At 37.2% G+C, this 14,931-nt stretch overlaps 4 protein-coding genes across 8 annotated transcripts; 1 reads left to right on the top strand and 3 right to left on the bottom strand.

Moving 5' to 3' along the window:
* Window positions 1-408: 408 nt before the first annotated feature.
* On the bottom strand, window positions 409-1,832 carry LOC147278182 (Peroxidase superfamily protein). The gene is made up of 4 exons (XM_086249467.1): window positions 1,548-1,832; window positions 1,224-1,415; window positions 954-1,119; window positions 409-874 (listed from the first exon to the last, which is right to left on the bottom strand). The coding sequence occupies exons 1-4, from the start codon at window positions 1,830-1,832 to the stop codon at window positions 462-464; spliced, it is 1,056 nt and encodes a 351-aa protein (XP_086105593.1). The 3' UTR covers window positions 409-461.
* A 909-nt stretch (window positions 1,833-2,741) lies between these two features.
* Window positions 2,742-7,145, bottom strand: LOC147278181 (GTP-binding protein, HflX). Its single transcript, XM_086250665.1, has 13 exons — window positions 6,710-7,145; window positions 6,477-6,619; window positions 6,001-6,117; window positions 5,689-5,803; window positions 5,358-5,495; window positions 5,043-5,138; window positions 4,833-4,946; window positions 4,312-4,380; window positions 4,055-4,125; window positions 3,831-3,924; window positions 3,510-3,638; window positions 3,328-3,417; window positions 2,742-3,137 (listed from the first exon to the last, which is right to left on the bottom strand). The coding sequence occupies exons 1-13, from the start codon at window positions 7,091-7,093 to the stop codon at window positions 3,045-3,047; spliced, it is 1,653 nt and encodes a 550-aa protein (XP_086106791.1). The 5' UTR covers window positions 7,094-7,145; the 3' UTR covers window positions 2,742-3,044.
* Window positions 7,146-7,231: 86 nt separating this feature from the next.
* Window positions 7,232-11,129, top strand: LOC147278180 (uncharacterized). Of its 5 annotated transcripts, none has more exons than XR_015123340.1 (10): window positions 7,232-7,809; window positions 7,928-8,086; window positions 8,178-8,261; window positions 8,469-8,564; window positions 8,850-8,942; window positions 9,026-9,169; window positions 9,579-9,686; window positions 9,886-9,937; window positions 10,039-10,389; window positions 10,541-11,129. XR_015123340.1 is itself a non-coding variant. In XM_086250666.1 (9 exons), exons 1-9 carry the CDS (start codon window positions 7,459-7,461, stop codon window positions 10,065-10,067), a joined length of 1,116 nt encoding a protein of 371 aa, XP_086106792.1. In that variant the 5' UTR covers window positions 7,232-7,458; the 3' UTR covers window positions 10,068-11,129. The 5 variants fall into 5 exon arrangements, 3 of the variants coding, with proteins under 3 accessions (XP_086106792.1, XP_086106795.1, XP_086106794.1); XR_015123339.1 differs by having other exon boundaries at window positions 10,481-11,129; XM_086250666.1 differs by having other exon boundaries at window positions 10,039-11,129.
* Window positions 11,130-11,412: 283 nt separating this feature from the next.
* LOC147278179 (putative ubiquitin-conjugating enzyme E2 18) lies at window positions 11,413-14,382 on the bottom strand. Its single transcript, XM_086250411.1, has 6 exons — window positions 14,176-14,382; window positions 13,925-14,028; window positions 13,735-13,837; window positions 13,423-13,486; window positions 11,810-11,898; window positions 11,413-11,715 (listed from the first exon to the last, which is right to left on the bottom strand). The coding sequence occupies exons 1-6, from the start codon at window positions 14,203-14,205 to the stop codon at window positions 11,620-11,622; spliced, it is 486 nt and encodes a 161-aa protein (XP_086106537.1). The 5' UTR covers window positions 14,206-14,382; the 3' UTR covers window positions 11,413-11,619.
* Window positions 14,383-14,931: the final 549 nt, after the last annotated feature.

Below are 14,931 nucleotides of genomic sequence, written 5' to 3'. Positions count from 1 at the left end.
ACAAATTAAAAAGGGGAAGCAAGCCAAAGGTAACCAAAAAGAACTTTGGCATGCATACCCAGTCAAGAGTGCATACACGTGAAAAGTAATTTGTTATGAACGGAGAAAAGAAAAGAATTATACTTTGGTACATGAACATCAGAATATGTATGTTCCTGGAAAGGCATCGCATTACCCACCAAGAGAGAAAAGGACAATGATTAAGATGTATTTACTTTGTTTGCATTTGAGAAGAGGAAAGCCGAAAGTGGAAAAAAGAGCTTTAGTTATCTAGAACCTTGCATTAAAGTTGAGTTTAAAGGGTACTTAAGAAAGAAATGGGGGCTCAACAAAGTCCCAAAGTTACTAGTAGAAAGCTCTCGTATTTATTGCTAAACACAATTAAACGTAGCATAGGTTACAACTTACAACCCAAACAGTCTTTTAAGCATATATATATAGAAAAGTTAAAACTAGTTTTCTTAATTAACCCGGCGACAATTCTTTCTAACTTCACCCTTCAATCCAGTAAGAGGCCTAATGTTGCCCATTTTAACCATTGACTTAGCAAATTGATCAAAGAAGAAGCTCTCATCATCTGAAAAGCGCTTTACCAGCTCCATGGTGTTGCCCACGTTCCCAGTGAGAAGCACTTGGTCTGAAGTAAGAAGTCCTTTTCTAAAGAGTATGAGCTTGAAGTAGGTGTTGTCAAATCTTGCAGGGGAGGCAAAGTCCAAGGGACTGATGTTGTTGTCACCACCTGATCTTGGGCAAACCGATTTCAAACCAAGGTAATAGGATGTCTCTAGAGTTGAATCTGGTTGGTTGTTCCCATTTTGGTTGTATAGCCTCTGCTTGAATGTCACACACCTTGCAACCCCAATTGTGTGCCCTCCTGAAAATTGAAAATGTTCTTATTAGTTTAACTGTGTGTTTTGCAAAATAAGCTTAATTGAGCAGAGTAAAATTCACACCTGAGAGTGCAACAAGGTCTACTTCATCAAGACCTTGACGCTTGAAGAAGTTTAGGAGGGTTGGGAGAGTAGAGTTTGGTGCAGGAATGTTGGTGTTTGAGCCACTTAGACTAGCAGTTCTTGAGTCCCTCCTTCCTAGTGGCAACTCCCAATTGGGTCCACCACTCTGTTCCACCACACCCACCAAGCTCACTTAGTAAAATGGCATGCAGATTAACCTTTTAATTACTCTTAAAACCATATTATTTGGGGCATAATTAATTTGCTTACTATTACGGTGGAGCCTCGAGCAGCAAGAGCGAGAATGTCTGCACAAGAAACAGTCTGGGGGCATGCTTCTTCCAACTTGGCCTTGATCTCATCTATCACTTCAAATCCTCTTAGCGAATTCTGGTTTGGACCTGACCTCTTTTCACTGGCTATCGTCGCGCTGTCGTCCAAAAGCACCGATGCATCACAGCCCTGACAAAATCATATCATTAAGCCATATGCATATGCAAGTATAGAAACATGTATACAAAAACTACTTAGTTTTTGAAACCTATGTAGCAAAAGGCATTTTAACTGTGTTGCTATTCTGGTTTCAAAAGTAACCTGAACAAAGCAGTCATGGAAGTGAAGCCTAAGCAAAGAGGCAGCCATTCTGGGGTCCCTTGCAATGGCCTGCTGTAACACAGATATGACAATGTCATTAGCTTGAGGGCATGAGAACTGATAGAATTGTGGAAAAAGACCAAAAGACCCCCCGCCGCCACCATATCCACCACCCTGACCACTACCCCATCCCCAGCCGAAGCTGAAACCAGGGTGAGCTAGAGACAGTGTGGCTGAGACCAATGTCATAGCTACAAGACCTAAAACTACTTTGAAGACTGCCATTGAATACAAATGATTATCAGACTCTTTAATTAAGTCCGAGTTTCAGTGTGTTGCTTACTGGCTGCATGGCCTCTACTTAAATTTATAGAGATATAGCTCGGTGGAACAACTTAACCACTCTCCTACCAAATCCTCTCTGATACACCTAATATGGATCACGAGCTAGCTACGACAATGTCAACTAGCTTGCATGTGTGTCTGTTCAAAAGAGACTTGGGTTTCCAAAGTGTTTCTGGTATTACCTGCTCCGAGTACCAATTTGTATGACTTTTGTTTTTTGATGCTTTTGGCTAGAATTTGCATGACTTTAATCCATTAAAAATCTCCATCACCCTTCTTATGTAATGGGTAGTGTGATCTCTTCCTTTATGAAATGCCATTGGTTAACATACAAAACTGGAATAGTTTGAACTTTCAACCGCATACTACTGCAGCTTCAGTTTACAGAGCATGGACAAGTAGACTACACAACAATTTGAAATAGCGTATAAGGTTCTGACAAGTATTATTCCTTTCACATTGTTGGTTTCAAATAGATCAGTGTTTGACTGATTCAATTACGATGATTAAATTCAAGTTGGACAGTGTCTTTGGCTATCAGCATCATCGCATTGCAAGCACATCTAACTACCCCACACACTAATAAGTAATAACTTGTTTCAAATGGAGAAATTTGATTGGCCAAAAAAAAAATGGAAATGGAGAAATTTGTTTCAGGGCCCCTACTCCCGAGCAGTACACTACTTCATTGATTGAATCTCTTTTTTTTTTTTTTTTTCTTTTTTTTCTATGGAGTAAATATTGATTGAATCTTTTAAGTTGCATCTGGATAAGCATTGTAGTTTAAATATATACATATATATTTATATATTGTTGTATATATATCATTTCTCTATCAAAGCTGCAATCTACATTCAAAATGAGTGTTTTTATTATATAGAAGAAAATCATACTCATTACAATGGAGGAAGGCCGAATTTAGAAGATACTAGAGAAATGCTGTCAGTTACATCTGATAATCTATGATCCCTAGTTTCTGAGTATCTTACACTCAACAGCAAAATGATACAAGAACATATATACAATAATTACAAAGTTCTGAGTGTGCGCAACAACAAACAAATTTTCACCTGTTAAATCAAATACGAAACTTGTATGATGAGAAACAGAATAATGTCAGATCATATGGATAATCATTTCAGAAAATTGAGATCATGGTATGCACAGTTGCCTCATTGGTGTTAGCAACCTAGCAAATCGTAGGGGTACATGTGCCTTGATCAGTGTCCCTTGCCCTGTATATTCCTATACATACAGAAAAAGTTTAGAAACTAATGCAAAGCAAACCACCCTACTAAAGGATACTAGAGCTGGCATGAAAGCTGTAACGACCAGGTAACTGACACACACACACAAAGAAAAATGAAAAACACAAAAAAGGAAGAAGAGAATGGTAGAGAAGAATTAAAAAAATCAACATCCACCCAATACTTACTGTTTTCTCCACCATTCCAACCTTGTGTATGGTACTAAGGAGCTCCCCTTTTTCAAATGGGATCAAGGCCTCGACCCATACCATAGAGTCCTGTTAAACACAAGACAATCTTGTCTTTTAATATATAGAAGCACAAACTCCACTCAAGTATTAAAAAGAAACAGAGAAACATGCACAAGTACCTTCAATCTTTCCTGGACTGCACTGAGGAATTCATTTAAGCCCTCGCCATTCAAGGCAGATATGCAAACTACATCATCTCTCTTTTCTGCTTCCAACTTGATGTTTTGAGGATTGCTAGCCTTATCAACCTGTGAAAAATGTAGCTGTGTATCATCAATCTTGTGCATACATTACAAGAATGAAACCCAAGACATGACATTTATGATAGCACTTAAGTGCAAGCAATTTTCTAGTATGGAATATGGATACAATGAAAAAATAGAGTTGCCTATTTCACTACATTGGATTAATAACTGAGGCATCAAGAAAGTCCACTGTACCTTGTTCCACACCATCAACTTTGGAATTAAGGACACATCTAGTTCTGACAAAACTTTGTCCACAGCATCTATCTGTTGCTCAGCCAGTGGATGACTGAAGTTGATAATAACATTTAATAAGTTAACAATGTCTTTATTCAAGAATGCATCACCACATAATAGATGGCCAAATTGTACCTGATATCATATAATAAGATAACATTTAATACTTGGCCAAATTGTACCTGATATCCACCACATGCACCAATAATGATGACTCTGATATCTCCTCCAGTGTTGCTCTGAATGCGGCAACCTGTAAGATGCAGTTAGTGGAAAGAATTGAAAGAAATTATCATCTTGACTCTGAAATTGGATTAACATTCATCCAAACCTTTTTCTTGCAGCAAAGTTGAAAATGAAAGGGGGAGAGATAGATAGACAAGAAATTAAACTGCACAAGCGGTGCCAGAATCATCAATAATTTGAGAAAGTATCTCACCACTGTAGTTGGTAGCTTTTGAATGAAACCAACAGTATCTGTGAGAAGAAACTCTTTCCCATTCTTGATCTGGAAGAAGGTGAAACAAGCATATAATCTTACCACCAAGTGTAAGTTAAGTTGCACAAAGTTATTTAAGACTTAAAATATTAAAATTTCAGCACAAGACTAGCATATGAACTAGAGAAAGACTTAAAATAATGATAGATCATATACTCAATGTAAAGGTTCCAATGTTTCCTCTGAAACAGATATTATATAAGTTAACAGATTACAAAAAATCCAAATTATGGATTGTACGCCCTTGAAAATAGCTCATTGTCAGTGGAAGAACCAAGATGGTATAGCATGTCAATCAAACTTTAATACAACATGAAGCCTGTTTGATACTGCATTTTTTATAGGACTGTTTGATACTACATCAAAATAAAAGTTTGCTTCTCTGACTCTTCTGTTGTTTAGGTGGTAGATAACTCATAATCATGCTATAACAAGAGATTTCCAGAGTACAATCAACCTACCTGAACCCTTCTTGTAGTTGGATCTAGGGTTGCAAATAATCGATCCTCAGCAAGCACATTGGCTCCAGTCAATTGATTTAGAAGAGTACTCTTTCCAGCATTGGTGTACCCAACCTAGTTGCCGAAAGCATTACATGTAAAACATCAACAACAGGTAGAAACAACCATTCCTATAATTGTGAATTCCACAATATCCATGTATTTACTTACCAAAGATACTACTGGTACAGGTACTGAAAGCCGTTGATTCCGGTACTGCTTTCTATGCTTTCTAACAGATTCTAGCTCCTTCTTGAGAACACCAATCTAGCATTACAAGCATGTTTGCAGGGAAATCAATTTCCAAAGACAATTCTTAATTTATCAAAAAATAAATATATAATTATGTAGAGACAAGAAAAGAACAAAACAGAAGCTTTTGAATAACTTGACTGGAATCTATAGAAAGGAACCACATTAAGATCAAATTACATCTTTATCATGCAATTTTACTGGAATATTGATGATTCAATTATGGGTCCTTACTTGAGTACGTAAGATACGCTTGTCCACTTCAATTTGTTTCTCACCCATCCCCTTCACCTGCCCTCCTGCTTGACGCTCAAGATGAGTCCACATTTTTGTTAGTCGAGGTAACTGGTATTCCATTTGTGCCAGTGCAACCTAGAAACATCAGAATTGTCAGAATGAAAATTCTGGAAATTTTAGTTTCTTATTAAGGAAACAGGTAAAAACACAAGAACAACTTGAACCCAAAAGTGAGGTGTACTTCCAACTATACCACGTAAGCTGTTGGCATTTTTCAAGTAGAACGAAACACATTATTACTACTAATTAAAGCACAAAAATAAATTACCTGTAAAGCTGCTTCATGTGTTGCTGCCCGCTGGTTAAAAATATCCAGAATGAGGGCAGTGCGGTCACAAACTCTAACATCCCCACCAAAAGCCTTTTCCAAATTGCGCAATTGCCTAGAATAGTAACATTTGAATACAAAAGAAAAGAACCATTTAAGAAATTCAAAATGTGCATGATTAGGTCTCATCATACTCCGAGACTAAAATGTCTTACAAATTTGGTGAAACAAAATTGTGTGACTCATAGAAATCAGTCTCTGTAGGAAGCATAAACATGGATGAAATAACTATAAACTCATTATGTTTCTTACCCTGCTGAGAGCTCATCATCAAATATGACAGTCTCAACACCCAATCCATGAATTGAACTCTTGATTTCCGCAACCTTGCCAGATCCAATGTATGTCCTTGGGTGTGGAGAAACGAGTCTGCATTACATATAGCATAAGCAATTAAAGGCTAAAGCTAGGTGGCCAACAGGTACAATTTTTGAAGTCTTGTGAAGTATATGAGAATGGTCCAGATCATTAGTTTCGCTCAATAATTTACAATACTAAAACAAAAGGGATTTTTTAAAGATCACATAATTTGATACTCATGAATCAGTTTCATCTTATTCAGCTATCATTAAAAAAAGGGTCAACTAACTAATGAATGGATTGAACAAGAGAGTTCCAACTAGAACATCCATAGCAATTAGTAACTTGTGTTCAAAAGAATGCCAACTAAGTTGAAAAGAAGTATACTAGCAAAAAACCACAGAGGCATCCAAAAGTGAACTACTTACTTCTGAAATGTGGAACCAACAACCATAAGTCCAGCAGTATCAGCTAGCTGGGCCAATTCCTTGAGTGATTCATCCACACCAAATAAATCCTTTGAATTACGTTTGTGCTCAACACCCACAAGGTACGCTTTTTCTTCGAAAACCTGGAAAAAAAAAAAAAAAAAACTCTTATTTTTTTTCTTAATAATCAAACATAATCCCAAAATAACGGTAAAAAAGAAAAACGAACGAACCTCCCTTCCGTTCCTTAGTTTGAACCTATCGTCGGAGCTGTCCCCATCTTCCTTCTTCTTCTTAACTCTAGTCGACGGACTTGGGGCTTTATCCTCTGGTTTGGTGTCCGCGACTCCATCGATAATGACTCCGTAAACATCTTCATTTTCTTTCTCTTTGGTATCTATCGACGGCGGGTTCTGCGACGACACGTCGTCTGGGTACACAACACCAACGCTGCCGTGTTGTATAGCTCTTACGACGACTCTTCTTGAAGTATTGGAATCATTTCTGAGAGCGAGAGAGCAAATTAGCCGATTAGGATCTGTGAAAGTCCATGAAAGATTAGGGTCGTGATTTAGAGGTGAGGGACGAATCAGAGAGCAACAAAAGCATGCGCTCATAGTAGTATTCAGTCTGAGAGTCTCGAGACTCTGCTACTCTGTAAGTCTGTATAGTTTCCAACTTTCCACTTCCAATCGTATTTAACGGTCGTTTATGTGGTTATAGGATGCGTCGTTTTGACGCTATCTCGCGCGTTCTATCTTCTAACAATAATGGGCCATGGCCCAAATACCTGCCTCTTGCCCAAATATCCGATTCGTGCCCATATTCAATTGCAATGGGTTGACCCGCCGATAAACCCACCAAAAACCCAAATCCATTTTCGTTCTCTCTACGATGTGAACTGTGAAGAACTGAAGACTGAAGAGTGAGACTGTAAGACCTCTGCTTTGCATTTTCGCCGTCGTTTCAGAAACGCTGTGGAATGAACTGCTTGTCGCAGGCTTCATCGTTCACAGCGGCCATTTTCAGAACGACAGGTCGTTTCGTGGGGACTAGTTCTCTGTACGGACCTTCTTCGTGGAGGAGAAACTTTGAGCTTTATGCTGGGATCAAGTCAATCAACTTAGAAACAGTGCTGACGAGATTCCGTACTCAGCTCTACTCGTCTCGAAGTAAAGGCAGCAGCAAAACGACGTCGCCTCGGTCGCGGAGGAAGTCGGAACCCGAACCGGTTATGGAACCAGAGAAAGACGCCTTCTATGTAGTGCGCAAAGGAGACATCGTTGGTGTTTATAACAGTTTCAGTGATTGTCAGGCTCAGCTTGGTTCATCGGTAATGTACTTATTTTTCTTTCTTTTTTATTTTTTAATGGGTTAATTTAATTAAATGTGGTTGAATTGAATTGGATATAAATTGATAATTTTAAGTTTTGTTCTTTGAATTGTGTTAGATATGTGATCCTCCTGTTAGTGTGTACAAAGGGTGCTCTTTGCCTAAGAACACTGAGGAATATCTTGTTTCCCGTGGACTTAAGAATGCCATTTACACTATCAGAGCTGCAGATTTGAAAGAGGACCTTTTTGGAAAGCTTATGCCTTGCGCTGTTCAAGTAAGATTTGAACTTCATACTATCTAATATAAAAATGGGTTTATAGTAGTTTGGGAATAAGATATGTTTTCTTTCATGTTTCATGTTTTAGGATCCAACATCTTCAAAAGGTGTAACATCTGTTTCGGATGCATTCAAAAAGAGACCCCATCAACTGTCTGGATCAGAAAATGTGGTGAGTTCAGAATCATAATGACCTCTGAACTTGAATACTATTCAATTGTTAGGCTTATTGTGTACTATAAACGGTCTTGCTTTCCATAGAATATGACTACAATATTATGTTGTTGTAGGTTGAAATATATAACTGTGCCTTGGAGGATATGTTAGATGAACTTTGATTTGGATGCTTTTAGTTTATACTTTTTTTAATTCTTTATAGGAAGTAGTTGGTTCAACGTCCATATCTGATGATCCGTTGAGAAAGCATGCCAAGATAGATCATTCTGCTGTGGTTGAAGTACCCCTTTTGGACCGTGTAAGTTGAAGTAAACAAGTCTTTTTTATATAAACCCCTAGGCCCTCCCCATATTTTTGCTGCACTTATGTTGCTCTTTGTACTTTTATATGTCCATTGTATCACATTATGGAATGTATGCTGCATTTATCTTACTTTCTTGTTAATTAATGATTTATGGGCCCCTTGACTGGAGGGCTGGCTCTTTGCCACAGTATTCGTCTCATATTTTATTAATTATTATATAATCAGGGGTGGCGAAATTCTGTGTTATTAGTGACTTATGGGGTCAAGCTATATTTGTAGGGCACCTGTATTCTTCATTTTGATGGTGCATCAAAAGGAAATCCTGGAGTTGCTGGTTCTGGAGCTGTGCTGCGAGCTGATGATGGAAGCTTGGTATACATTTTACTGTTGGGGTCTCTATATCTTTTCTGTAGTTCTTTTGTCTTTCTTAGACTCTAACCATGCTTTTCCTATAGATATGTAAAATACGTGAAGGTCTGGGTGTCGCAACCAATAATGTTGCCGAGTACCGAGCTGTAATTTTAGGTTTAAAGCATGCTCTTAAAAAGGGTTTTACTAGGATTGTCGTCCAAGGTGACTCCAAGCTCGTCTGTATGCAGGTTTGTCGGTGTTGTTATCTTCTCCTGATTCGGGTGTTTTATGTTATCTCTGATTCTTTGTTTTGCTGGTTTAAAATGGTTTTTATCAATCCCCAAGACCTCTGGTGTGCACAGTTTTGAATTTGCACATATTGGTAGATGTTCTGAGATGTCATATTTGTTGTCCTTGATTGAATTTGCGAAAGGAAAGTTTTATAATGTTATATATCTTGTCAGAGTGTGTTATAGCTTTAAACAAAACTCTGTTCAGTTTTGTAATTCATTAATTTCCAACCTCAAAAGGGCTTTTATTACGTCTGGTGTTTATGTTGGATTTGATGCTCAGCAGTACTGTGTTTTCCTCTTCTTCTTCTTTTTTCTTTTTTTCTCTGTCCTGGATTTGTATGATTGAGAAAGGTTACTGGAACAGGTTCAGGGTTTATGGAAGGTGAAAAACCAAAACATGTCTGATTTGCTTGAAGAGGTGAAGAAACTGAAGGATAAATTTCTCTCCTTCCAGATTAGTCATGTTCTTAGGGTGAGTAAGCTGATTCTGTTTATCTTTTGTACTCTATGATACTTTTTGTGGGTTTTTATAGTAATTCTTGTCAAATTCGTGCCTTTTATTGGTTGCCTTCATGTCTGGATCTTAGGACCCCCTCTAAGCCCACCCTACACATTTACCGTTCATTGAGGCTGCTTATAACATTCTGACATGTTCTTATATACCTTTAAAGGAACTAAATTCTGAGGCAGATGCTCAAGCAAACTTGGCAGTCAGTCTTGCTGGTGAGACTTTCAAATCTGAGTTTGCAATTATGCAGTTACTGGATTCCCCATATGGCAATTGAGCTAATTCATCAATGTGTGTGGAACCATCCATTGTGCAGATGGTGAGGTCCAGGAGTCTGGGAAGTAGTTCAATGTCAATGCAGGTGTTTTGGAAGATTAGACCCCGATGAGTACAGGATGTTTGGGCTTCCAGCTCACTGTTACGATGAGCAGCATGGTTTGGTGGTTTGCTATTATGTGGTTCATTGGGCATAAAGTTAACAGCATAATAAGCATCATTTCGGCCACAAAACTGAAGCTTCTGTTGATGTTGCAATTTTGGAGATGGATTACTTTCGAAAGTCGAGCCTTGGATTGGTACTAGGATCAAATAACTCGCGATGCAAGGGAGATTCGGTTTGACAAATTACAGTGGAAAGAAAAGAAATAGATAGGATTTGCTATTGAAGGTATGAAACGCATAGGATTTCCCATTTTGGAAAATATTTTACTATCATTAATTTTAATTCTTTCACTTTTGCTATCATAAAATTCAAACAGACTACTAACCACAAAACCAAGGACCTTTCACTAGAAATACTTCATCTGCCAACATTGCAGCCTGAAGTTGGCAATATGATTCATATAACCATTTCATGAACCATATCCATTGATGACTCATCAAAAAATCAAGTCCAAGCCAACGAAGACATGATATGAGGATTGAAGATTAGATTGCACCAACGCTTGGACACACACTTACATTGAAAAGCCAATTTATTGCAAGGAAGTCGACAAAAGATTTCAAGCAATAAAGAGTCAGGGAGTCATCATCAATTTTGCTTTGCTGAAGATAGTGTTACTACTTACTTGATTCGACGATGTTTGGGGAATTTCAGGGATGGAACTGGAACTGGAACACAAGGCGTCAAGACCAAACCACCAACATGAGAAGGAAGCCGCCGTAGAAGGAAACACTGGTTCCCTCTTTTTCTTAGTGGAGAGAGAACACAACCCAGGACACCGTTTTCTTTATGCATACAGATACAGATAAAAGACGCTACTCTTAGTATCGCGTTTGGAAGTCGCTAATCCAACCAGCGCCTTCTTCATGTGACTAGCTAGTGCAGAATGCAGACACGTGTCTTCTCTCCAAATCAAAGAAAATTTTTTTTATTTTCATTAATGCTTTACAAGGACAACTCGGAAGTCTAGCAAATCCAAATCACAACTTATTAATCCCAAGATTGATTCAATTATCGCTTTGTAGAGTCTTTCATGTTTTTCTTTTTTTATAACCTTAGAAGCAAATGGAACTTTGACCGTCTTTGTTCTAACTTATTTTCTCAGATCTTACCAAGCTAACTCACCATTAACCTTTCAATGTTTCGTTTGGTAGCAGAAATTTACGGATTAAGCAAAACGTCATTTTTCTCGAATCTGTTTGGTAAGGCAAAGATGGTGGACATGATCTTTGTTTGTATTCAGACATGTTTGCACATATGCCATCCGCTTTGATACCCACCTCACTCAATATAATAAATTCCGCAATGGATTTCATCAAACATGGCAGCCAATATGTAAAGGGGTGGGGGAAACATAGCCCCTTGCCAACCCCCCTTTCAATAACATTGATTAAATAGTATTACAATTCAAAACCTTCTTTTTTTATACATAGTTAATGAACATTTGTCATGTCATTACACCTTATCATCATGGAACCACCACCTCGTCTCCTTTGGAGATCTGCCATTCCTACAGTTCTTCACATAACGATCATCATCTGATGGGCATTGCTGCACAAATGATGGTCACACGTTTATTAATTATTATAACAAATACACCAAGGGGTGAAATCATCAAAGCATGAACTCAACAATTGAACCAAACCTTCACAGTGGAACTCGATAACATGGAAAGAATGCTGATACAGATGGAACTAACAGTCATGGCCGGGGACCATGAATCATATAGAATATCTGCAAAGAAAATTTAAGAGAAAAGAAAAAGCATAATTTTGGATGTCATTTGTTGGACAATACCACATGTAATAGCTTGCAGAATGAGGAACAAGGAAATTCCGTTCAATTGTCTTAACAACTAGATCATAATGACAAAATTGAACATTAGAATCCGCCTTTTGAACATGCACTACTTTTGGAAACCTTTTTTCATATCACATAAGAACTAAGGCACTGATTTAATATTTCTATACTATCATGTAATAACTAGTGAAGCTGCTCACCCTGTCTTGTAGTCAAGTATAATAACCTAATTTACTGGAGAACTAAGCATTCCATTGCACAAGCAAGAAAATGTAAAAGATAACAACAATTATAAGTAACAAGTCTGGAGTTGATCGTTGCTTGTGAAAACAACACTGTTCACCTTAGCCTCACATTCCAAAGGAATCATGGATAAGAAAAAGGACATAATAGTCTTTTTGTTTGTGATTCATATATTTGTTAAAGCAAGTTGGGTTCTTCTTTTTTTACAATGGTAGTCTGAACTTTAAAAGGTCAACCCAAATAAGAAAGTCAGAACGAATGAGCACCTAGATACAGAACGAATGAGCACCGAGAGTATTTTATCCAATACCCATGCCTTTAGACTCACAAGTGTTGCCTCATAAAGTAACCAAAAACGAAGTTGGTAGTTAAAAATCATGCTTCACTATAACATATCATCAGAACCTCTTAAGTATTCCTAGCCCTTTGATATTAAATTCACAGTTTGATTATTATACTTGATCAGTTGACCTGATTCAATAATAAAAACTATCTGCTATTCTGCATAACACTTGATCAGTTGACCTGATTGTGGACTGAGCACCACACTAACTTCAAGTTCATTCATTGTCAAGTTTCAGGCCAGGCACATTTGGAATTTGAGAATCTCCAACCCAAGCCTGGCTCAAGATATAAGGAGTATTCACTACTCAAGGCTTGCCGGTGTGGGCAAACAAAACAAAGAATTCTCTAGTCTTAATCCTGATTTATCCTTTCAGGTAATGGTTGACCTGCATTGAATTAAACTTTCTCCCAAAGCTAACCGGAATAGAAAATCTCTTGACAGAACACATTAAATTTTTATCACAAAACAAATAGCGAAACATTCTAAATAGTGCTATGATCAAAGCAGACACAATTAGTTTGCCTCAAGCTTAGTTGAACAGAGAACAATATTCTCCAAGGCCAAACTTGCAAAGTCTGCAATTCAATAGACTCCAATTACATTTATTTTAAAGTTACCTAATTTGTAAGTAAACATTATGATGTAACAGATGAACAACTTAACAACTAGTCATCATGACGGATTGAAAATTACGATCACACAAGTCAAATCAAGGAATTAAATGGTGTAGCTATCTAATTATCAATCTTCAGCAAACGGCACAAAGAATATAAAAATTAACACCAAGACATTAGTTAGGAACAGGTGCAAGTCTTGGAAAATAAAGAGAGAGAAACATTAAAACAAAGTTAAAAGACTAAGAACAGCACCTAAACAGATATGGCCATTGCTATAAATGTGGGGATGCAGAGGAGCTGGAGGGAGAAAAATCACCTGGAATACCAAAACGAGTATAAGAAAACTACAAATCACAATCATATAAGAGAACAATTCTATTTATAAATGCCCCTTATACCACTGTTTTGTTTTTTTCAATTATCTGAAACCCTAACACAACTACAACTCTACAACAATAAAAAATAGGCAATGTAAAATTAGGATTAAATACAATTTGATTTTGAAAAAAATTTCTCAGGAACCAAACAACATAAAGAAAATTAAATTCGAAATCTATTATGGACCTGTGGTGCTTCCATAGGGTAATGCTCGGGAAAATCAACTTGGAGCTGATAAACTTCATTGGCGTATAGAGTCCCCGGGGCTCCGTTGACTTCGATTACCCATCTTTACACAAAAAATTAAAGGAAATTATATAAATCACAATATTAACCATCAATAAGGAAAATTAAAACTAATTGATTTAAATAGTACCTTTGAAGATTATCAGTGACTTTATGTTTAAATCCGGCTGGAGGATTCACCTGCCACTCCACGACCTCTTTCTGGAGCCGATTGCAGGCGATCTTGCTTAAAGCCTAAGCAACAAAATTTTAAAAACAAAATTAAAAAAATAAATAAATTTGGGGCTACACCTACATATAAAGCCATTTACAAAAGTATGCAATGAAGAAGAGTATATAATATATTTTTATTAATGAATTTAGACTTTAAAGAGAGAGAACCTTGCGTGAAGCGGCAGAGGAGCTAGTCATGGCTTCCCAAGCAAGTGAGTGCGAAAGAGAGAGAGAGAAGAAGAAGGGCGTGGTGTTTGCTAGTCTTTCTTTGCTCTCTCGAATTCTCAGAAGAAATTGAGAAATTGTTATTTTAGTATATATTATTGGTCAAAATGGCATTTGAGAGCAATCATGTTTTCACTTGTCGCGCAATCTCTGGACTACAATAATAAAAAACTATTATCACCCGCGCGACCATCGTGCATCTTAAATATCTCCGTGGGACCCTCCCGCCCAAACTAGAAGGTACTTTTTAGGTGCTTCGGCGATTTTGCCACGCACGCTCATATCCTTTTGACAAATTTATATGTAATTCAAGGTTTCTTTTTCTTTTCTCTTTTTGGTTGTGAATGTTTCTTTCCTTTTTGGTACTACAAAATTCGTTTTTGTTATATTTCCAAATTGTTTTCGGAAACTTATTTAGCAATAGACAATAGTCACTACAATTTCCCAATCTTATTGGCGTCAATGTGACAGAAATTTTCTATATATACAAATACAGTTTTGTTTTTTTTTTTTTTGTTGCCAGCCTTCTTATAACTCAATCTCCTAATTGTAAGATTTTATTATTTTGCATATGTGTCGTTCGATGTTTGAGCTAAGAGAGAATCTGAGTCTTTACACATATGTAAGAATTCATTATATAGGTGTATGGATAAATAATCATGCATTATATTGCACTAAAGAGAGATTTTGCATTACATA

This window comes from Dryas octopetala, chromosome 7 (assembly GCF_963921425.1).
Source record: "Dryas octopetala chromosome 7, drDryOcto1.1, whole genome shotgun sequence".
In the NCBI taxonomy this organism is placed as follows: domain Eukaryota; kingdom Viridiplantae; phylum Streptophyta; class Magnoliopsida; order Rosales; family Rosaceae; genus Dryas; species Dryas octopetala.
The sequence above is the reverse complement of the archived record's forward strand: the minus strand, read 5'-3'. Positions and strand labels throughout refer to the sequence as shown.